Genomic DNA, 23,918 nt, shown 5'->3' on the forward strand with positions numbered 1-23,918 from the left:
GGATGAGAGTTTGAGGTTGAGCTAGTCAGACAGGCGATTGTTATTACTTATTACTCACTAGACATGGTAAACTCCTTCTTTTTTATTACATTACCTACACTTTTAGCTAATTTAATCAGTAGGCCAAAGGTAATGTTTGCGTCACTTTTACAGTGACGTCCCTAGTTAAAATGCCGCCCCTAGGCAGCGCCAAAATGCGACCTGATTTTTTATACATTATTTTTATCAGCCTTTCATGAGTCCAATATCTAAAAAATATGTTGTATGGATACATTACTAACAAAATATCAGACTAATTATTCGCAAATCTGCACGTATCGTTTCTGGTCATCAAGGACGTCGACGGGCAACGGAAGTAAACTAGATATCGCGAACCCGACAAAACCAGTGAGCTGAATTTTTTTAATGGAAAGATATTTTCGTTATTATTAAGTTTAGGTCGCTATTTCTATATATTCCAAATGATTTTCTTCGATTTGCCGCCCTTCAGTAACTGCCGCTCCCAAGCGACGCTCAATTTGCCTACCTCCACGGGACGTCACTGCACTTTCACAATATCTGTACGCTTCGTAAAATAGGCGGCCCCCGACTTTCGAACGTTCTACTTATTCGCTATTTCGTACATTTCTTAAAACTTCGATTTTTGTTGATAATTCAAAAACTGTGCTTCCATGCAGTCGCTCCTTTATCCTCCGCTCCTAGTCACCTTCTCAAATATGTAAAAGGGTGGTATTCAACCACAGAACAGATTAATTCTGAGTTCCTTGTATTCAACAATCTCTTGGTAAGTTTATAAAGAAAACACCTGATTTCTAATATACCTCGTTAAGTTATAAATATCCATTGATAAACAAATATTTTGTACACTTTTTTCGAACATTCATCATTCGAACACATTTTCATGAATCAATTTGATGCGAAAGTCGAGGGCCGCCTGTATATGTAGTGTATGACCCCCACATCTTGAATTTTGCCCCCCCCCTACCTATCGCTATGTTTAAACGTAGTCTGACGCTCTACAGTGACATTTTCCAAGTGGTGGTCGAGGTCAAATAAAATTCAATGTATTTTTAGCGATTTTTTAATACATTGAATTATGGTGTTGTCGAGTATCAACACACAACAACAAAAAATAGCATCGCACAACCGTATACCTTAAAATGGTAATAGTCCCGAAATAAAATAGTGCCGCAGTCGACTTTTTTACTATTAGAGCAAATTTAAGATGTGTGTTTATCTCATTTAGCTGGTCGACCCGCTATGCTGGGCTCCCCTTGAGCCCGAGCCCCAAGGCTAGAGCCATGTCAGTCCCCCACCTTGTGGGGACCATTATGTAGTTATTATACCAAGGTTTTCTTTAAAATCTTTGACATACCTAGCGTATTTTCACGATAGACGCTCTCGTATATATAGTACGAGTACCTATATATTTTTCACCTAAGTTTAGTACCTACATAATATGTGAGTCTTTATGTAAACAATTAGAAAAAAATATGGCAAAATCGTATATTATGATAGTGTTATGTTTTTTTTGTTAAATAAATCACAAACCTTGATTTTTCTGAGGGTACTTATTATGCAAGGACAATTTTTATTATTAGTGTCTGTTCATATATTCACTCACATAAATTATTACAAATTAATGGATAAAAATACCCAGAAAAACGCAAAATTGGCGCAATATTTTAATTAACAGTGATAATATTTTGTTAATATACATTTTTTTTGCTTAAAAAATTAGGTGGAACGAAGTGTCAACAATAAAGCCCAATAAAACAGGTATTGTTTTTAACTAAAGGCTAACAACCTACATAATTTGAAAACATCGCACCCACTAGAAAAATCTTTTTTTTTGACAAAAAAATACGACATCCGACGGGACATGAACCTGTAACCGCTGGATTCGCCCCAATGTGTTTTTTCAATGAAGCTACGGGCATCCTACTCAGAGGCCATCCGTGGACATGGATGCATGCGGTTTAGAACCGTATGCCATACTAAACTTATGAATTCTATTCATGAAACCTATATTTTCACTAAGTTTGTATGTGTAAGTGTATGGTATAAACTGATACAATCAGATGCTTATATTATACTTTGTGAAAATATATTTCCATGAAAAGAAATCATAAGCTTAGTATGGTACACGATTCTAAACCGCATACGGTTTTAGTCCATGGATGGCCTCTTAATTACGACGATTTTAACAAGTAGTTCTTACATGCCATGCTCATCAAATTGCGTTACAATGTTGGATATCGATTAACTAAGTATTGCAATCTAATTGCGACCAATTTAAACTAATGGCTCTTACAATACCTACTCTCTGAATCGCTTTCTATTGGTTATATGTATATTTTCTCAGAATGTTTTAAAAGTGAATACGGTTGAGAAGAAAGGTGCAAAGTACCAAAAATACAAAAAAACATATTTTACGTGGAATGGGTGCCAAGTACCTACTATCATGCGTTAAATTGCAAAAGGGTCATGCCTCCAGAAGTATTATAGAAAACATTTTATGATCGATTAACAAATGGCAGTGACCGTGTTTGTACACCATTTTACAACGTTTTTCTTAGGTTACGAATTTCGGTAATCGATTATTTGTGGTCGTTTTCCAGATAGTAATGTTTAAAAAACTATGCCGTCGATCTAATTTTCGAGATAATAAAAGGCGAATATTTCACAACTTCGATACGAACATGGCGTCACTGTTCTGGCAGAAGACACTAATTCGAAAAAATGACATATTGAGTTAGTACCAAAATGTTCCTTATTTCAAACTTTACCGTCTGGAAACCTTCTTAATAAATAAACAGTCTTTATTTTAAAGTCATCCTTTTTACGATTACTTAATAAACTCACACGATAGACCATTATTTCAAACATTTTAACAACTTCAAAGTCAAATTACTCCAAACTAGTATTCTCCAGTTAGTGTGTTCTGCCAGAACAGAGACGATGAGTAGTGCGGGAACATTTTTGTGTAATTTGGGCAACGCTTCGTAAATTTTATTATTATTGACATTCTCACCAATTAATCTTTATCGTTGTTTACGGTTTATATGTTAGGTTATGATAAATTTACTTTGGGCACTTAAAATTCCAGGTCGCAGTGCCACCTGTCAACGTTCTTGGAAGTGGTTTAGTTCTGCAACAGTAATATCTTCAATTTGAATCGAGTATATTCGTATAGAATCGTGTTTTCTATCCGAGACCATATTTCTTTATACCTTCCCGTCAATCTGTCATAAATGAATTTTATTGTCGTTTAATACTTTCCGTTTACTCGATATTATAGTACTGCACTGTAAGTATCTGTCAAATTATTATAAGAGTATCCTACCATTTTTTTTTCTTTCACAAGCCGATTAAAACAAACAATAAATCTTTTATTTGCGTGTCAGTTTATTTTTCAAAATTTAGAATTTGCATTTACGTATATGTTTCCTCACCACTTTTAATACGTATTCTCTCTGTCTTACTCTGTCCAACATATTAAATATTATGCTGTATAGTTTATCGCATGCGTATGTCGGCTCTCACATCAAAACTCGTCTTGCCTACAACGTGTCGAATACGTCGATGTAACCTCAAAACACACGTTGCCAAATGGAGCTCCGCAGATTGGTCGAATGCGACTTTTTAGTTTGAAAAAAACATCTACTGTTGCATGCTTCTCGGGCAGCGAGTCGAAGACACCAGGACGTATACGAACACCTACGAATTGGTAATTCCTATACCGGCTCGCCGATCGCCGCATCCATATATCTATACGTTTCGAAGGCTACGCGCGACTGTCGCTAGGTAGATGTGCGCGGTCTTCATATGCAACACCGGATCGACGCTCTTGGAAGGTTTGATTTATGGCTGTGCGGCAGTCAAGGCTAATTTAGATGGGAGAGCCAGCTTACAGACAGATATATAGATAAACCTATACAAATACATTATTATTATATTATATTAATTAATTATATTTATGCCCTAGATAAAAAATAGCCTTACAAATATTTTGTATTCATTGGTTTGGAAATCTACTGCTTTTTTGTGATGTAACTATTAATTATCATCTACTGTGGAAATGCCACACCAATAATCGATGTTGTTCCTTGGTTAATTGGAAGAATAATTAATAATTAACAAATATACTCAACTTCCTCAACACTGAGACAGTTCTCACGAATTACTCTCACGTCAAGCACGACCGAGGCAAAAATTAAAATAAATCTGAAGACACTGAAAATGGTCGAGTCATTTTCATATTCTTTCATTTTTGCTGTTTCCTCCAGGATATTAATTATTGTTATTGGTGAGTAGGGTGGCCAAACGACATTTATATTTACGGGGCATATCCCGTTTTTTAACATTTGATTAATAATCTTCTTAGCTATTTTCAACGAATAATTCAACGATTTGAAAATATAGCACTCTCTTTATTGAACATACATAATTGAATACCATTGAGAAGATAGGTTCCATAAATCAAAAGTGTGTGAAATTGAGAAAAACATTGTATTTGTTAAAAACATGTTTTCATTTTTGTCAGTAAAATTACAATGCAGCTCCGACATTATGTACGCTTCACAGGTTACGATACTTAAAAAAGCAATATGATAATAATAGATAATATGTAAAAAAATTAAGAAAAATGAAAACTAAAAATGGTGTACAACACGGGGCACTGCCATTTATTTTGTTGATCGATCATACTCGTACAATGCATTCTATACTTCAGGAGCCATAGCCCTTTTGCAATTTAACGCATGATAGTAGGTAATTGGCACCCATTCCACGTAAAATATGTTTTTTGTATTTTTGGTACTATGCACCTTTCTTCTCAACCGTATTCAATTTTTAAACATTTCTGAGAAAATATACCTATAACCAATATAAAGCGATTCAGAGAGTAGGTATTGTAAGAGCCATTAGTTTAAATTTGTAGAAATTAGATAAGATGCCTATAGCATTGTAGTCAATCTGCGTTGGCGCGAATCCCGAGAGACGCAGGTTCGATTCCCGCCGATATTTTTAACGATACTGTAATCCCAGAATTCGTGAAGGGTTTACTAGACATTGCTCAAGCGTTAAGCACACAGAACAGATAATAAATAGAATACCGATTGGCTATATTCAATACGCCGCACGTTGAAGCAGGGTTTTGAATGTGTGAGTGTCCTACGATAATGAAGCACGCATTATGCACGTGCAATAGTGTGTGTAATACACCAACATTAAATGAGCGTACATGCATAAACCAGGGCAGTTTTCAGTATTAGACGTACAACGTATTCTTGACACGTGTGTAAGTTTAGCCCGGATTCTTCCTTACTCGAGACGGTTACCTGCTATCGCCTTACCCGTTGGGTATTTCAGTACCCATTATTTCTGAGTTCCCTGGTTAAGCACAAAAAGTCAGACGATTCCGCTCATGTTAGTATCGAAGTAGTGAGCTGTTTACCTGTCATTATCTCGAAAAGTATATCGTCGGCATATTTTCTTGCGAGGAGTCGATTGGTAAAAATTCCAGATAAGAATAGGTGAGCGGCTTGGTCGACGCCCTGCTTTAACCAAGCATCTAGCGGCGTAAATTGAACTACCCACGCACTGCGCCTCCTTCAGTGGGCTTTACGCATTATAGATATGGTATTTTTCAGAAATTTTAGTGGTTTATAAATATATCAATTTTATAAATATTTATTTAAAAAAACTTATTGTAAACGTGTTTAATTCCAGAATGTCGAGATCAAAAGATTGAACATGAAACTGGGATTTGTGTCGACGGGTCGGTCCGGCTTTTCTTCAAACAGGTCTAATCAAAATTATGTTACACACAATATTGTTGAATCATGTAAATATAAAAAATTGTCTGTTGTTGAAACAAATCGCTATTCATACCTAATAAACTAGTCGTGAAAATGCAAACAACTTTCCTACATCTTGAAGCGGGCCCCCAGACTAGGATGTTTGGCGGGGCCCCCTACCTACCGCTAAAGGTTTAAAGCAGTGTAACGCGCTGCAGTATCGTTTTCCAAATGGTGTATGTACGCGGTAAAATTAAGGTGTATTTTTAGCGTTTTTTTGTATTTTGAATATGTACATCCATTTGAAGTATGGAGTTGTCACATAGTGTTGGATCCACACAGTTAAAAATTACATCGTACAACCAAATATTACTAATTATCATTGATGTAAAATTGCGCCGCCGGCGACTTTTTTTTACTATTAGAGCAACTTTGTGATCTGTGTTTATTTCACTTATCTGGTCGACTCGCCATGCCGGGCCCTTCCTGAGCCCGGGCCCCCAGGCTAGAGCTCTGTTAGTTCCCCCTTTGTGGGGGCCATGGTCCCACCCAACAGTGATACACTGACCACATCGTTAACTTCTAACTGACGTCATGGGAGGGGTTTAGCTAAAATATTATTTTTAATCAACGCTTTGGCAATTTTTCATTTAGCAATACATTATAACCAAGACATTATAACCAATTACCGGTTGGCCATTTTGGGCATGTCCAGTGACGTCCCGTGGGGGTTGGCAGATTGAGCGTCGCTTGGGGGCGGCAAATAGAGGAGAATCATTTAGTATATATAGCTATATCTACCTAAACTTGGTAATAATGAAAATATCTTTCCATTAAAAAAGTCAGCTCACTGGTTGTAAACAGAATGTATTAATTAACACAGGGGAGGGCAAACTGCGGCCCGCCGGGTATTTTTTTGCGGCCCGCCATCATTAATTGTACTTCTGATTACGAATAACTTTTTTTACATTTTTTTAAAAAATATTGACAATAGATTAAAATTTGAAGAATTTGTTGTTTCGTTAATGCATTATCTCAGTGCGTCTTCCTTGCGTCTCGTCTCACACTATGTAACCACTATTTTCTATGTTGAACATCGTGACACATTTAAATACTTTTAACTCTGCGTTGAAAGGAAAAAAAATATATGCCCACGATATGGTGAAGAGTTTGAATGGATTTCAATTAAAACTCAAGTTGTTCCTTCGACAAATATCGAATAAGAACGTGGACCACTTTCCAACTTTGAAGTTTCTGAATATACCAGAATATAAATTTGAAGAATATGGTAAAATTATTAAAGCTCTGAATAACGATTTTTTACAAAGATTTGGTGACTTCCGAAAAATTGAGACAAGTTTAGCAACAGTACGCGATCCATTTTCAATAGATATTGATAGTGTACTGACAGAGCTACAACTTGAGATTATTGGTCTGCAGTGTGACACTGATTTAAGAGAATTGCATCGTCGTGAAGATATATCCAAATTTTACAATGCCCTTAATTCAGACAAATTCGAACAACTTAAAGATTATGCAAGAAAAAAGTTCGTTGTTTTTGGATCAACCTATATATGTGAACAAACATTTTCGATCATGAACCTCAATAAAAATTCTTTACGATCAAATATCTCCGATGTCAAGCAGTTTTGAAAATATCAACCACAAAATTAACACCTGAATTTGAAAAAATGTACAACACTTTCATTCTTCACATTAATTTTTTTGTAATGTTTATTTTTCGTGATAATAAATAGTGTATATCTAAAAATGGTATTTTACTTGCGGCCCACCGCTCATTTTGAATTCTTGAATTTGGCCCTCCATCCAAAAAGTTTGCCCGCCCCTGAATTAACATAAAAGGTTTAATAGAACTGTATTTTTTTTGTCGAGTTCGCGATGTCTAGTTTACTTCCGTTGCTCTTCGACGTACATGGTGACCACAAACGACACGTGCACTTATGATAAAAAAATACTGTATACAAAATGGGGCGGCATTTTGTCTCGGGACGTCACTGGGCATGTCAAAACATGGAAATGCATTAATTCCCCCTCAAAGCGTACACGGGTAAGCCACTAAATTGTTTCCATAATAATGAATGTGTGCGAGTGCTAACATCCTTGAAATTTAAAATGCAATTTGAAATGGCGATAAAATAATAACAATAGTGTAAATAAAGAAAATAAGGTCGTGAAACATATCGATTATTTTTGTGACGAATGGCGCGAAGTAGTTAAAAAAATATTTCATTAAAATCAAAAATGTCGAAGAAAAGCTTTTTCCATTGAGTAGCAGAGCCTAAATATTAAGACCGCGGTGGCCTAGCGGTTACGCGTGAGTCTCGGGTTTGAATCCCGGGCCTGGAAAATTTATTATATTATATTATGCCACATTGGCCAATCGCTGTAATGCCATAATACCTCTTTTCTAAATAAATAAATATATGTATATAGGTATAATAGAAAGTATTAAACAACATTACAATTAATTTGCGATCTACCTATTGACGGAAAGGTAAGGAAGTAATAAAGTCTACGTGTGAATTTAATCAAAATAATTTATGTTGCAGAACTTTGTCACATTCCAGAATGTTGCACTGTTACATTGTAATTTATTTCTAGTTAAGTATAACATAAGTACCTACACAATGTGTAAATAAATATGGAAAACACCACAATAATATAATAAATAATTCACTTACCTTTGTAATATCATCTCCATTGTCTTTTATTTTAAATAAGGATTTTGTTAAATGCTTTAAATTGCATATGGCATAATATTTCATGTTATCAATAAGAAACATTAATTAACGTTAAAACTCAAATCACTAACAAGTAATTACATAATTATTGTTATTTCAGTACTTAGTTTCTTCACACTTTCACATTTTTTTCAGTTCACCCTGACAGTACCTAATACTTGTGTCATTTGATAACTCACATAAAACGACTACCAAAATAATAAAATGAAAATATACAGTTATTTATTGAATAATGTTGATAAGAGAATAGTTCTAAAATTATACATTAATATTGTATTTCTTCGAGAAGTATAGTTCTAAAATATATATCGATACTATATTTTAATAGGGAAACAACTCAAAAAAACCTTGTTCCGAGATAATGGCGATTGATTTTGTTGCAGAAATTCTCATTTTAATTGTAAAACCTTGATTTTGAGGAAAATGTATATTTTTATATATTTAGAACAGTGGAATTCAGCAATGCACAATGAAATTTTACAATTTAATAAGGAATTAACACAGAAATTCCAGTATAAAATTGAATTAATGATTAATCTCAGCAAGGGTTTTTTGATTTTATGACACGTTGACGAAATTTTGGACTCTTTTTGCTGAATAGTAAGGAGACTACCTTTTTACATCAAATGCCACTATTAACTCAAAACTTTCAAATTTTGAGTTGTTTCCTTATTGAAATGGGGTATCGATATTATGTATGAATATAGGTTGTAAAAGATAAGAAGGATATAATTTAATACGCTAAAAAATAGAGAAAATTAGTAAATAAAGCAATGATTACATGCTCTTATAATATGAACTTTCAGACAAAGAAACAAAGCGATCACGTGTTTAAAAATCAGTTCGCAAAAAATCTATTTGTAACAATAACGGCAATATCCATTTTGGTCAATAAGAAATCTAGCCGTTGTGACATGGCGGTTATTGTACATTTATCCCAACATCAGTGGGGAAGGATTTAGGTAGGCTGTTAAATTCCGATATAGGTACATAGTGGACACTACGCTTTGTCAGTCATAAGTATTTGTTGTCATTGAACTAGGACTATAGATTGCAGATAGCGTTGGTTAGTTTTTAATGTTCAATTAAACCCTGCGTAAAAAAAGCCATAATAGATAATAGTCGAAAAATATCTAAAATTACGCTATTAAATCATACCTAATTTTAGATATTCTATAGATAGAAAAATATTTGTAAAAATTATGTCGTTGTTTAGGCAGGGATTACTTAGTGAATTTAAAAAAAAGTATTCATCACCATCTGTAATTTATACCTATTCTATTCTTATTTCAACGAAAACACATTAGTATGGCTGACAAAGTTTAGTGTGCACTATTTTTGTCGGATCTTAACAACATCTTAACAGCGGAACAGCCTACCTCCACCCCTTGCCGCAACCCAAAATTGATTGTTACAATAATTCTTTTATTCTTAAATATTTTTTAAATATTTCAATGATAAGCGATTTGTAACAAAATCAGTAAATCCTCCCAGTTTGTAAAAAATAGGGATACTAAAAATGTTTAAATTGCCACACCGCGACGAATTGTTTACATTTTAGATAAATAAACCTCCATAAAAAAATATTTGTTAACTTGCAACGAGCGCTTTTTTCTCAATATTGATATTAAATCTATGGAACAGTAATCGCTTCTATTGTTATACTTTTAACAGATTTGGAAAATAATATGGACCCTATTTACAAGTTTTTTTTTGAATAATTTAATAACAAAAACACTGAAGCACCCACAAGTATACTATTGTTTGCCATATACTCGCACATTTAATTAAAAAAACTATCAATCAGTTCAAAGGACTTATTACATTGTTTTAGTGTTTTATAGAATATGTCACTTTATTTTATTTACGTAATGTAGCCATTATCCATTTTGTAAAAATATATATTTTGCTTTCTGAAATAATTGATTCTATTTTAAATCAATTTCGGCCAAGTCGTTTTTTTCCGGTCCGTAACTTAGAGATCGCGAACCTATACTACTTAGGTGAGTTTGCTCAAAGTAAAAAAAGCCTAGATCACGCTCGTGCAAAGTAAAATGGTCGCTTAGGATAGAATACGCTAAGTCCAAACACTATATTTCGTTGCTCGATGATTATATTGCACTAGGATCCCTCACATGGCGACCTACCAGAGGCATATAAGGCAATAAAAAGGATTTCAAATTATACACATTTATATTTTTTATAAAAATCGATGTTTTTTTAAATACATATAAATAATATTAAAACTATGAATTAGTCAAAAATCTCTTCATGAAATTATAGAAAACTTGATAAACTAAATTTTAATAATAGTAATAATATAACCATAAAATAATATTATGTAAGTAAGATCGGATCCTATTACAAATTCACATTTTTAAGTTTATCTTTGACTTAAAATAAAAAAATATATATTTTTAATGTTTATACTTACTTACTATAGTTTATATAATATAATACATAGTTGTTATATAATATAGTTTAAATTGTGAATTATCAAAAAAATATCTGAAATTGAAAGCTTCGTATTTTTCTACAAGGTGCCTCTGGTAGGTAGAGGATTCGCTTTATTCGAATCTGTTAACCCTCATACACTTTAGACCTCTTATACCCTCAAATATGAGTATCTATCCAACCAGTTTTCATCAGGAGTTCATTTTTTGAGGTAGTTTTCAAATTTGGTTAAATCCACTTTTTATAAAATGAGAAAATTCGACATATTCATTCCTCCTTTCTAAAAGGTTTGTGTTTACTAACCAACAAAATAAACACGTCATTTTCATAATATTCTGCCCAGATTTGTCCACTATCGGATATTTATAAATGATTTTATGTTGAATTTGGCGAATTTCGAAAATCACATAATGCCAAGAACTCTCTGCTGAGATTATTGCAAGTAAAAAAATGGAGTACTTTTGAAAATTACCTCTGATTTATTATCAAGGCCACATCTGCCACACAGGCATTGCAATAAAAACAACGTTCGTTAGATCCTACCTAGTTACAAAGCATAAAGATTTTAATTGTATTATGATCTGTTTCAAATCAAAATAGGTAGGTATCTACCTAAATATTTATTTTGAAAATTATGATTTTTATTAATTAAGTACGTATTGCATATAAAGATACAATCATTATGGTGTTTTTAAATTATTATCTTCGTGGTTTTTTTCCTTTTCCCAAATAAATGCAAAGTGATGCGAAACAACACAATCAGTAAAGCCTGCGTAATAAAAGTATCATAATTGACGTTACGTTGACACGGCAGTGGCGTTACTAGTGCTCCATAACCGCTAAAGAGAGATAGAGAATATTTTTTAGAATAACTATCATGCAGAATCGCAATAAATGCAACTTAACCCAAATGCAAATTTCGTCTTCAAAATCAGTTTTGAGAGCTTTTCCGACCCAACCGAAAGTGTCGATTCGTTTTCAGAAAATTACCGAGCACTCCGGTTCATAAACTTTTCTATTTCGTGCACTGATACCACTGGCATAGTAGATAATATATTATAAAGTCTTTTTCACCGTAAATACACCATAGTTATTCATTATTCCAAATCTTGAAAGTGAAATATAAATTAATAATAACCTATGAAAAAAATTATTTCCACATTTTTTGTGATGCCAGATTAGTCGGCGCTTATCTCTTCAAGGCTTTAAGATTAACATGCAAAGATAATGTGTATTAAGCCAAATAATATAATATATTGTATAAACAGTATACTAGTATGGCCAATATAAGCAATTAGGCTTATAAGACGTATGAAAATTCCATATACCTATTACGTGTACATATGAAAAACACATAAATGCAATATTTAATACCCACGAGAAAAAATACAATTTTCACGTAGAACAACGAGAAATCTGTTCGTAGTTTTCAAACCATAAAGTGATTTTGTTTTTATGGCTACCGATAGAAGATGAAAATAATAAACTTGTTACCAACATATTAAGTTACAACCGCACGAATAATCGTTGAATTTGAAAATCGAACTGTCTTAATAATACGAAATCCATATCCAGAGCTGTGTACCGCTTTAGTAAAAAGGTTGAAAACCACTCATATAGACTAATTAAAATCATGCTTCTGTAATATAATAATAAATGATATCTCTGTCAATATAGTTGTCGTATTAATCGTGGGTGGAACGACATTTCAATATTGTACGTCTAACAGGGCTCGAAATGGATTGGAGCGCACCGGAGCGCCGTTCCGGTTCATAAATTTCCCAAAATTATCGCTTCGTCTTGTGGAAAAATTAGCTTGACCGTCTGAGGTAGATAAACCATATACCTGCCCAAGGATCTAACACAATTATTTTTATAAAATACACATCAAATTAGAAAACTGTATATTTATATATTATGTAAATATTTTCGTAAAATTATCTAGCGCTCCGGTTCGTAAAAAATTACATTTCGAGCGCTGATTCTAATATCTTTCTGTCAATAGCCTTTTTTATTTATTTTATAAGTGGGATTATACTATTATGTTGTTACTATAGACAACTTCGTAACACTTCATAATAGCAACTAAATAAACTTTTTAAATATACAATTTTACAGTGGAGATCTGTTGTTCATGTCCTCTCTCAAATTCTGTTAAAAATCTTTACAATATTATCGAGCTCGCCTGTTTGCCCCAATGCAAGGATAATTTCTTTGAGTTCCTCGACGTTTTCATAGACATCTGAAAGTCGCAGCTCTACTAACTACTCTGCTCTATCATTAAAAATTAGTGCATTGCAAGCGCACATACAGAAAAATGCTTGAGAGTCTTATGAAAAAAAAAAATCCATAATATTTTATTTTTTTTATAAATTTTGAAGGCGGCGGGGTAAGGGTGGGTTAACAAAATCTAACAGCTGGTGTCACTGACTTCCATATTTACCCCTAGATTCTAGTCTTTTCAGACGCGGAATATCGTACTTTTCCTGGTATATTATTACCCATACCCAGACATTCTTTCATTCAAACAATAAACACCTGGCCTGCAGATTTAACTAAGGGTATTTATTTACGAGTTACTCCCAATAAAAAGAAACCACGCCATTATTTTTGAAAGCAACAGTCAAAACAATATGTCAAAAATACTGTTTTCGAGATAATTGAACTTTTCTGTTATACAAATGGAATATTTAACTATTATGTTTATTTTGTAGTTTATAATAAATAGGTACATGATAATGGTATTTATTATTATTATTATTATTAACCATGTCCTTGGTTTTTCGTACGTTCGTTAATAATTTTTAACAATCACAAACACTCAGCCTTTGAGAAAATCACAAAAATATATTGTGTCCTCACTGAGGTCGAACTCAGATCTACCGGGCGGAAGGGCTGCCTTACGCACCGCACCACGAGAGCCGTCTGTATAACATTTATTATTAACAGTGGCCTATCACAGTTATCCCATTATTGCCTAGAAGTTACATAACAATTTTAATAAATGCAACAGTGGCATTTTTTCTTTTAAATGGGATATTTAAAAAATATATGTGATTCATTATGTATGTTTGTTTACCTTTAGCCAATCGATTGGCATACTTATCTCAAAATCGACTTTTTCACTTTATCTCACTAGCTGTTGCTTTCAGGCAGCGGTATCTATAATTTAATTAATAACTAACCGATGACAACGTGTCTCCCGTTGGTTTGAACATCAACGGGAAGAAAATGAGTGCTTTGTGCAATAGCACCTGTCCTGATCCAGATTTCCCTCTGATTATCGACGGGCAAAACATCGAGAGCGTCAACAGCTTCAAATACCTGGGGGTACACATCACGGGAGATGACATTTTGCAGAGAGGGCTCGCTATCTAAATGGGAATGGCTGGAGCAACATTTAACTCGATGCGGAGTATCCGTTACTCTTTTACAACACGGGACAATTTTATTGTAGGTACTCGCTCAAAACCAAATACCGCCTATTCGACTCTTGCATTCTGACGGTGCTACTTTACGGTAGCGAATAAATGCACCATACGAAGGTGAGAGCAACCGTATAATGAGCTTTGAAAACAGATGTTTGCGGCAGTTCAGGGCTCGAAATTGACCGGAACGCACCGGAGCGCCGTTCCGGTTTATAAAATCTCCAAAATTTTCGCTCTGTCTCTTGGAATAATAATTTGACCGTCTGAGCTAGATAGGCCGTATAACAAAAAAATCTAACACACTTATTTTTTATAAAATACACATACTTATGTATGCTAATATTTTCGTAAAATTATCGAGCGCCCCTGTTCGTAAAATTTTCCATTTCGAGCGCTGCGGCAGTTACTGGGTGTGCGATGGTATGACGAGTAACGAGGAGATAAGAGAACGCACCGAGCAGCCTCTCATTACGCTGAGTGGAGAAGCGACATTGGTCCTGAAACGTCCACGTACTGCGGATGCCAGAAGAGAACCTCAACCTGGCTTGCCTGTTCTTCAATCCAACCGGATTCTGGCGCCCTGGAAGGTCGCTAAATATTATCTATCGAGTGTATACGCAGAGCTATGGGATGCCGGAATGACTTGGAACGATGTAAGAAAACTGACGAGCGATAGGGATTCTTTGAGGCGCCGCATGGTGTCCATATGCTCCAACTAAGGGTTGGATATGGCCGAAGAGAAGAAGATTTTTCAGTGCGTAATGCGAATGGCAGATCCGCTATTTTCATTTCTTTTGTTCATCTGTCATGTCACAATTTGACTTCAAAATAATTTTGTTTTTTATTGGAATTGCGCAGGAGACCCATGTATATTTCGGGCTTCAAACTTTGGAAAATGATAGGTATATCGTCATAAGATACAGCGATCTGTTTATAAACTTGCGTATATATTATCTATGGAATTTGCCAATAGGCAATAATGCTGTCGGAGGTAATTGTTTGTTAAATTTAAAAACAAAATTATTAAGTACCAACTCCTGATAGGTACTTTTGATTGCCCATTCCGATCAGTTCAGTGAATTTTAAAAGGTGATTTGTTTTATTGACCGATCACAATTTATGCTGATCGAACTCGTTTCTTCAATAATATAATTTGTTTCCATGGCCACGATCCAATGGCGTACGTGGGTGTCTAGCTTAGGAGACTATAAATATTTATATTTAGGTTAAACACTAGCCGTGAAATATTCCATAATAAACCGGCGACCAAAACGTACGGCCGTAAAATGCACAATATATACCTACCTAATACGGTTTCTTAAATCTTCATTATTTTTATGTACCTACTAGACTTCAATGAATCGCTATTTCTTGTCATTATTTTTATGCTGGGACAGATATTACATAGATTGCTGTATTTTTTATAGTGCAAGCGTAGAGTTTTTAAGTAACGTCTTTTCTGCACCAAACCTCGCTGACAAATATGGAAAGAATTTTTCCGTAAGGAATATTGCAATAATTCGATCTAACTTCGAAACAAAAGAAACAGATGATTATCGTTTTTATTTCTTCGATATTTCGAGGCAAATGTTTGATATTTTATTTTTCATGAATTTCCATGAAGATTTGAAAAATACACAAACATTAAAAATACCTAATATTCATATAATGTGTCTATCATTGAAAGAAATCAAAATTTTGTTTTATTCAAAGATATTTGTTATGAAAAATAGTGTCCCGAAACCCACGATTTGTTTTGCATTTCACTCGTTCAATACGTCCTCCCTACAACACATATTTGAGTTGGATTGATCTTAAACAAATAATAAAATTGTGATTGTTTGACTGAACAATGGTCGTGCAATGAAAAAATGTTTTTACAATGTTGAAGATTAATAAAATATGTCCTTAGTTGGTGAACTGCGATGACTGACCCAGGATATGGAGATGTGTTGCAATTTGGTCACCAACCTTCGATGGAAACCGGCACCAAAAAATAATAATCAACAGGTACATATCGGTTATTGAAATAATAAAACAGTGTAATATATTATTTTGCCTGATATCATACTAAAAACAAAAAGCTTGCTTTCACAGGTTCAGTATGAATGAAGCCCGTGTAAATAAGCCCCATAGTTATTGTAGTAATGAATAGATAGATACCTACAAGTGCACAAGTAACCAAATTGAGATCCACTTAGAGAGACGAAGTTAAATTTGCGACTGTAAATTCCGCTTATGATGGCCGAGCGTAAAGTCATGGATACCGGGCTCGAATCCCGGATCTGAAAAACTCACGATATGCTGTTTTTTTTCAGTGTGTGTTTGGACGCAGAGTATGGACCGAATTGGTTGAACAATTTCGCGTAAATCAAAGACGTATTAAATGGACAACTCATTTCATATTGGCGATCACGAGAAATAGTGCACGAAACTTATTCACAGATGTATAGGTAGACGTCACGTGATCATATGACGTTGCATTTCCATTATACGATATCAAGCTTCGAGAATTTAGAGTAATATAGCCTTTATTGTAACGGCGTATTAATGTCATCGCGTTAGAATTCTCGGGTTACTTACGTCTTCCGGAGATTCAGCGAAACGCTTCCAGGCATTCAGCGAAACGATTCCGTCTCTATTCCAGACGCAAACTGGGAATTCTGCCCTTAATTAATAACTTTAAATATTTTTGTAACTCGTTATTTATATTATTATTCTTTTTGTTGTGTGTATAATAAATACATGCCTTTTATCAATTAATAACACAGTTTCGAAGTATGAATACAGAAGAAAGTAGGTACCTATGATAATAATACAAGAGAACGGAGGTAGATAAATATAACAAAAAAAAAAATAGTCAAACACAATTAAATTTTTATTGAACGCCATTTATTCGAGATAAAAACAAGTTATAAAAATATATTATTATTGTATGTTTGACGTATGTATCTTCGTACATTTATTTTCAAACAGGCGATACCAGTTTCATCATTACGACATTTTCAACTGAAAGTTGATCCGTGGAAAATGTTATAACAACGATACCCGTATATTATCAAATCATGGTAATGATAACAATGGTATTGTTAATTTAATTATTATGACATAAACAATGAATGACAAAACCAGTATCAGTTTATTGGAGAAAATATTATTTCAGCATGAAAATGATAACAATTCTATTACTGTTTATTTAAATATTATAGAATCACAACAAGAAATGAGAATAAAATCAAGAATCAAGTTATAAAAAATACACGATTAACGTTATATTATAGGTGCATGTTTTAATAATTCAGAGAGCAAGCAAACAGAGAAAACAACAGAAAGTAAATAGAAATATTCATAAAAAGTAAATGGAGCACAAGATATGAGATTAATAATTATTAATATTATTGGCAAACATACAAAGTGGAAAATACTATTGAAGTATGACAATGATAACAATTCTATTACGATTCATTATGGCGTTCTAAGAAGAAATAACCGTAATGAACAACAATAATTAAGTTCAACAACAGATAAAACAGAAAAGAAAAAAAAAGAAAGAAGAAGATAAAACAGAACAACAGATAAAACAGAACAAAATCAACGACATATAAAACAGAAGAAAGTAAATGGAAATATTCGGGAGTAAAAATGATAATAGAGATAAATGAGATAATAATGACAATAAAACCGCTAAATCCATTGACATAATACTACTATTCTCCCTTCTTCATTATTTCACTTTTTAATTTGTAGCGATTCAATTATAAAAATATATACTTCCCAATACATTTATCGATTTCGTGACAAAAAGTATTTTTAATTAAACAAACGATGTCAAAAAATATGTTTAATTACATATAATAAATTGAAAATAATATTACCAGTCCGTTCATGCAAATCAATTAGCTGAAGTACGGTGCAAACAGTACTACCATATTTGAAAAATTGAACGAATATATACCTTACTGTCATTACAATACGGACCATATTTATAAATCACCATTTGTGCGTTGAGCCCTCCTAGGAACGGAGAAATCATCGCTGCCTGCGTAAAAATGTTCGGCCATTTCTGTCAAATTGTTCTGTCATTGAATTGCATCGAATAATATCGTTTGTCAATATCTAAAAATGGCATTTTATCAATAATAAATAATACTTACACATGAAAAGTTATCCCATCTTTCTTGGAGTGTTTAGTAGAATTTTTTTTACAATTTTTAACTAGGCACATTGGCATTTTGTAACACAATAATAACGGCGGTGTCGAAATGTAACGGACGCGAACGGCAATTAGTTCGATATTTTGTATGGGCAGACCCAGTGGTGTCGCCAGACCGCTTGCAAGCGGAATGTTCATTTGAGCGAAGGATACCGATATTAAAATATGAATTTCGCCATCCGGCAGACCCGACACAAAGTGAGTGTCATTTTAATTTCCACATGATTCGTCCATATAAATGTCATTGGCGTAAATACCAAAAATCTGTTAATACAACCTCCACTATTTGGAGGCCTACATGATCTTTTCAGGAGTAGATGACTATTTATATTGAAAGATAAAATATAAATATTTTTTAATCTTTTTATTGCTTGGTGCTATTAGGAGTATAAATCGAATAAAAACATTAAAAATACAATAGGTATATTGCTACTAAGAAGATAATAACGACACTTTATACGTTTTTTATTTCCATTTTCCACGCTAGGATTAAAATGCTTATAACTTTTTCTACAACGCTTTCATTATGTTTGAATCTCAGAGTAATGCTATATATAGAGCGCCAATTTTCCGCCAAAATAAAGCCGTGTTTCTTGCGTATAACGCATAGTAGAACCTCGATTTTATTATTATCAACTTAACTATGAAACGTTATACCACTGTGTTGCTTCTCAGTACGACTACCTAAACACAACGTTAACCATATGTTCTAATACAATAACTAAAAATAATTACAACGTTTTTATTAGGTCGTATTCTTATTTGTCCGGTACAAATCTTGCAATCGATATTTAACTAACTTCCCGACTAGCTAGGCATTTGAAACTTTTAGAATATATCAGAATACGATGCCAATGCATTTTTTAATACTTTTAGCCATCTTTAAGTAGAATTGAATTTATTTTTAGTTAATTCTGTTTTGTATGAAAAGTTATTTCGATACGATTATTGGTTGCTAGGGGGTCCTAGCAACTAAATTATTAAATTTAATAATATATACGTGTGTTACTATGGAAATCAATATGAAATGACATTTCATTATTCAGTATTTCTATCAAGTAAAATTTTTTTTGATCGTTTAATCTAGTCAAGTCAAGTTTATATGATTCAACAGAAAATTTAAAAACGTTATATATACCTAAAAGTTCTTTTTATCTTGTAATTATTTTATATTTAAAACAAAACAATAAATTTCAGCAATACGTGCTCGCAGTTTTTAAATGCATGTAATCAGTCAAATCCATATTTACAGGCGATGTTTTCAAAAAATATTTAATTCAGCCGTAGAAATTCTATTTTACTCTAACGCATAGAGTGGATATATAAGCGTGCCGAATGCTTACTCAATCGCACTTACGGTTCGTTTTTGTTCAGGTCTTGGCACCCTCGTTTGAATAATATGTTGATGCATAGATATGTATATGCCATATGGTGACGTAAAAAATGTTTTAAAATAGGTACCTACCTATGTATTATTTTTTAAATCATGTGTCACTCAGTACCTCAATTATTATTGATTAGATTATAAATAAACACCGAAATGGACGCCACTGTTTAAACAATTGATTGTCAAGTTGATTTCAATGGCATGGTATAGTTACTGGTGATAACGAAAATATTATGTATTTTTTTTTTTTTTTTGCTTCGCTACTTTGTTGCTGTGTCACATTACAACGCAGTATTGATTTTTTATTATTGTTCATAGGACATCCTTATTGTTAAATATTGGTTAAATACATAACTGATAAATGATAATTGATAACCATGCTCGTTCATCCATACGCAAATGTGCGGTGCACAGAGGCTGCCGAATTTAGATTGTAGTTATATTATTTATTGGTAATATCTCAGTACGCTCACGATGGCCGAGCGGCTAACGCATCGGCTTATAATAACATGGGTTCCAGGTTCAAATCCTGGGTCTGGCAAACACACGTCATATCGTTTTTAATGTGTGTTTGGAGTCAGAATATGGACCTAATAGGTTGAGCAAGTGGCTAACATCCATTTCTCGTAAAAACAAACATCTGTTAATACAACATTCACTTAATGGAGGCCCATACGATGTTCTTATGACAAAAAAGAAAAATAAACATCATAAGAACAATCACACCTTAGCCCAAACTGATCCAACTACCCCTTGTGTGCGCGCCTTGGCCTATATTTATTTTGCTTATTTAATTGCTCGTTTCTCGACGATTTTAAATGTGATGAAATAACATACACTGGTAAAAATACCATTACCAGCTCGTGACTATAATTTTATGCAAAAAAAACTCGAACACAATAAGAAAGAAGTTGACTACAATTGATTTATAATATATATCGTAAGTATATTATTATAATATCGTAGGATCAGACTATGTACCTATACTATGTCGTAGAGGTAGAGGGTACATTCAAATTAATAGTGCACCTAATAATATTTTAATACGTGCACTGTCTACAGTGTTTTTTTTTATTATTATATCCAGAAAAAAATCAACACTTTCACAAAATCAACGCCGCAAAATGTTATGTTTAAAGACGTGAAGCCAGGGACGTCCCTAGGTAAAATGCCGCCCTTAGGCAGCGGCAATACAGTATTTTTATCATCCTTTCATGAGTCCAATATCTAAGATTCTAAGAAATGTGTTGTATGGATACATCACTAACAAAATATAAGACTGTAAATATTCGCAAACCTGCATGTGTCGTTTCTAGTCACCATGGGCGTCGAAGGGCAACGGAAGTAAACTAGATATCGCGAACCCGACAAAACCAGTGAGCTGATTTTTTTTAATGGAAATGTGTTTTCGTTATTACTAAGTTTAGGTAGCTATTTCTATATATTCCAAATGATTCTCCTCGATTTGCCGCCCTTCGAGTAACTGCCGCCCCCAAGCGACGCTCAATCTGCCTACCCCCACGGGACGTCACTGCGTGAAGCACAGAAATTTTACAGATATCGGCAATGAGCAGCACCTGCACCGTTAATTCTTGCGGAATGTGCATTGAACGAAGGCGGCTGAATTTAGGGGACGGCCAAAAAATATATTTTTGTTTCCGTTTTATGTATTGAAATGAAGTGACCGTAACCCTCCATAGAGATATTCTACCGACCAAACACTTCCATAATAAAGAAATCATCAAAAATAAAACATTATATTAAGTAGTACGTTTAGTATATGGGGGAGGTGTATATTAATCCACCATTCCCCGCGTAATCCTATGTTCTTATATTAGTTTGAAACACCATTCATAATACTTTAAGCTCAGATAAATGGATTTAAATCACAAAAACATTTATTTCAAGCTTCTATTCAATCTAAAATATAGGGGATTGGAAATATGTATCATGCGTTTTGTTAAAATGGGTATCAAGTGCCAAATGTCCGTTGTATGAAATGGTTGAGATTTGTGCTTAAAATACTCGTAACATAGTCCTTCCACAGACGAATTCAGCTGGTGGCACTTAGTCCATGTTTAGGTAACAGTGAACATGACACTGTGATTTTTTCAAATCACCATAATCGATCAATAATCATTATTTGTTTTTAATTTTATAGGGAATTCGAATTCACTAAATAAATAATCAATTTATGAATTTTACAGGCTTATGGCGTTTTTGTTGAATAAATATGTTTCGAAATATTTGGCACATTTCCTATTTTATTACGTGTATTCAAGAATGAAATCAATGTATTCACAGGTTGTATAACCTATTCTCGATTAAAATTGAGCAAAAATCAACCTAACTTATCCTCAGATTTCGGCATAACATTCCTGACGCCGTCTAAAAATTGCATTAGTACATAAATTATTAATACCATGATTCGAAAATACAAAAATGTTAGCCATTATTAACAGAATTTGCAATAACACCTCAACTGCATACGATATGCGATATAGGTATTCAAGTTCAAGTCCCGGTCGGAACAAAATATTTACGAAAAATTGTTTTCTACTAGGTATGTGTTCGAGGTTTTATATTTTTTAAAAGATTAAATTTTAAGAAACGTATCAATAGTTAAAATACATCATAATCAATTTTCACTGGAATACAAATGACATCAGATAATCGTACCCGCCCGTAAAACGGCATTATTGAATCCTGCACTTAGACTTTTTTAATTTATGGCCGGTTTCACTTAAAATTATCATTAGGTCCAATCAATAGTTGCATTTTTTTAACCTAATGTAGTTAGGTAGTAGTAGGTATATAATATGTAGACTGTTATTCTGTCTTGTGATGAAGGGTTTATATTTATGGTCTTACAGTTCAATACCTAGGCAGTAAGTATAATAATTCGCTCTAGCTAAACTAGCTAACAACATCAAACGAATTAGTTCTGAATTGTCATAGTTCTGTTGATCGCTGTTGTGTTTTGTCACCGTTCTGTTTCTTCGTGTTCTGTTTATTCATGTTCTGTTTTGTTCGGTTACCTTTAAAAACATTTCTTATTAACTAGTGATTAATTAATGGTGTCTATCTAAATTAAATGCATTTTTTTTAAATAATGCTTATTTCAAAAAATATTTACGCGGACACGCAAAGTAAAATAATATTTCTAAAATAACTCACCATTATTATAAGTCCGTTTTAATGTTTTATAGTAGACAATACGGTGTTGACTAAATTATAGTGCCGGCATTATTTCAACATACATAAATGATAATCTTTGAGTGCTGTTATCTAATCGTCATATTATTTTGTGCTATCATTAGGTACGGATATCGAAAGATAATGCTTCGATGCCAGCTTATTTTGATGAAATTAATCATTTTTTACAATAATAGGTACTAGCTGAATGATAACATAGCGCAAAACCTTCGTGTATTATGACGTACCTAGTACGCGCAGAGGAGATACGCGTTTGTCAAGTAAAAGTAAAAGATAATATATTATTTTTTTTATCATCTACGCTCCAAGGCCGATATAAACTTCCAAAGAGTGAAAGGAAGTTATCTTACTTATTTGCGAAGAATGGGTATTAGCCACTTGCTCAGTCCAACGAGACCATGTTCTGGTGAGCATGGAATCCGCATGGGTCTGCATTCAGCCAACTTGGAGTCGCATGGAGGTCAAAGCTTTATTATGTGAGGACCAAATGTCGTTTGTTGAATACATGCGTGCCACCTGTGCTCCTGTATGGCTGTGAGACATGGCATCTTACTAAGCTTCAAAGGTATCGGCTTTTGAGCTTTGAGAATCAATTTTTTCGCCGAATCTTAGGGGTACATTGGTACGACCGCGTTATAAACACCCGACTTCGTGAGC

At 33.6% G+C, this 23,918-nt stretch overlaps 1 protein-coding gene across 1 annotated transcript in view; it reads right to left on the bottom strand.

Moving 5' to 3' along the window:
* Window positions 1-8,720, bottom strand: part of LOC147078662 (phospholipid-transporting ATPase IF-like) — a 44,252-nt gene extending 35,532 nt beyond the window's left edge. The window contains exon 1 of the mRNA XM_085960445.1: window positions 8,504-8,720. Within this exon, the coding sequence (XP_085816571.1) occupies window positions 8,504-8,605 (102 nt within the window). The 5' untranslated portion in view covers window positions 8,606-8,720. The remainder of the gene's footprint in view (window positions 1-8,503) is intronic.
* Between the last annotated feature and the right edge of the window lie 15,198 nt (window positions 8,721-23,918).

This window comes from Rhyacophila brunnea, unplaced genomic scaffold (genome assembly GCF_057557595.1).
Source record: "Rhyacophila brunnea isolate RB1 unplaced genomic scaffold, BYU_Rbru_1.0 scaffold_11, whole genome shotgun sequence".
Taxonomy (NCBI): Eukaryota; Metazoa; Arthropoda; class Insecta; order Trichoptera; family Rhyacophilidae; genus Rhyacophila; species Rhyacophila brunnea.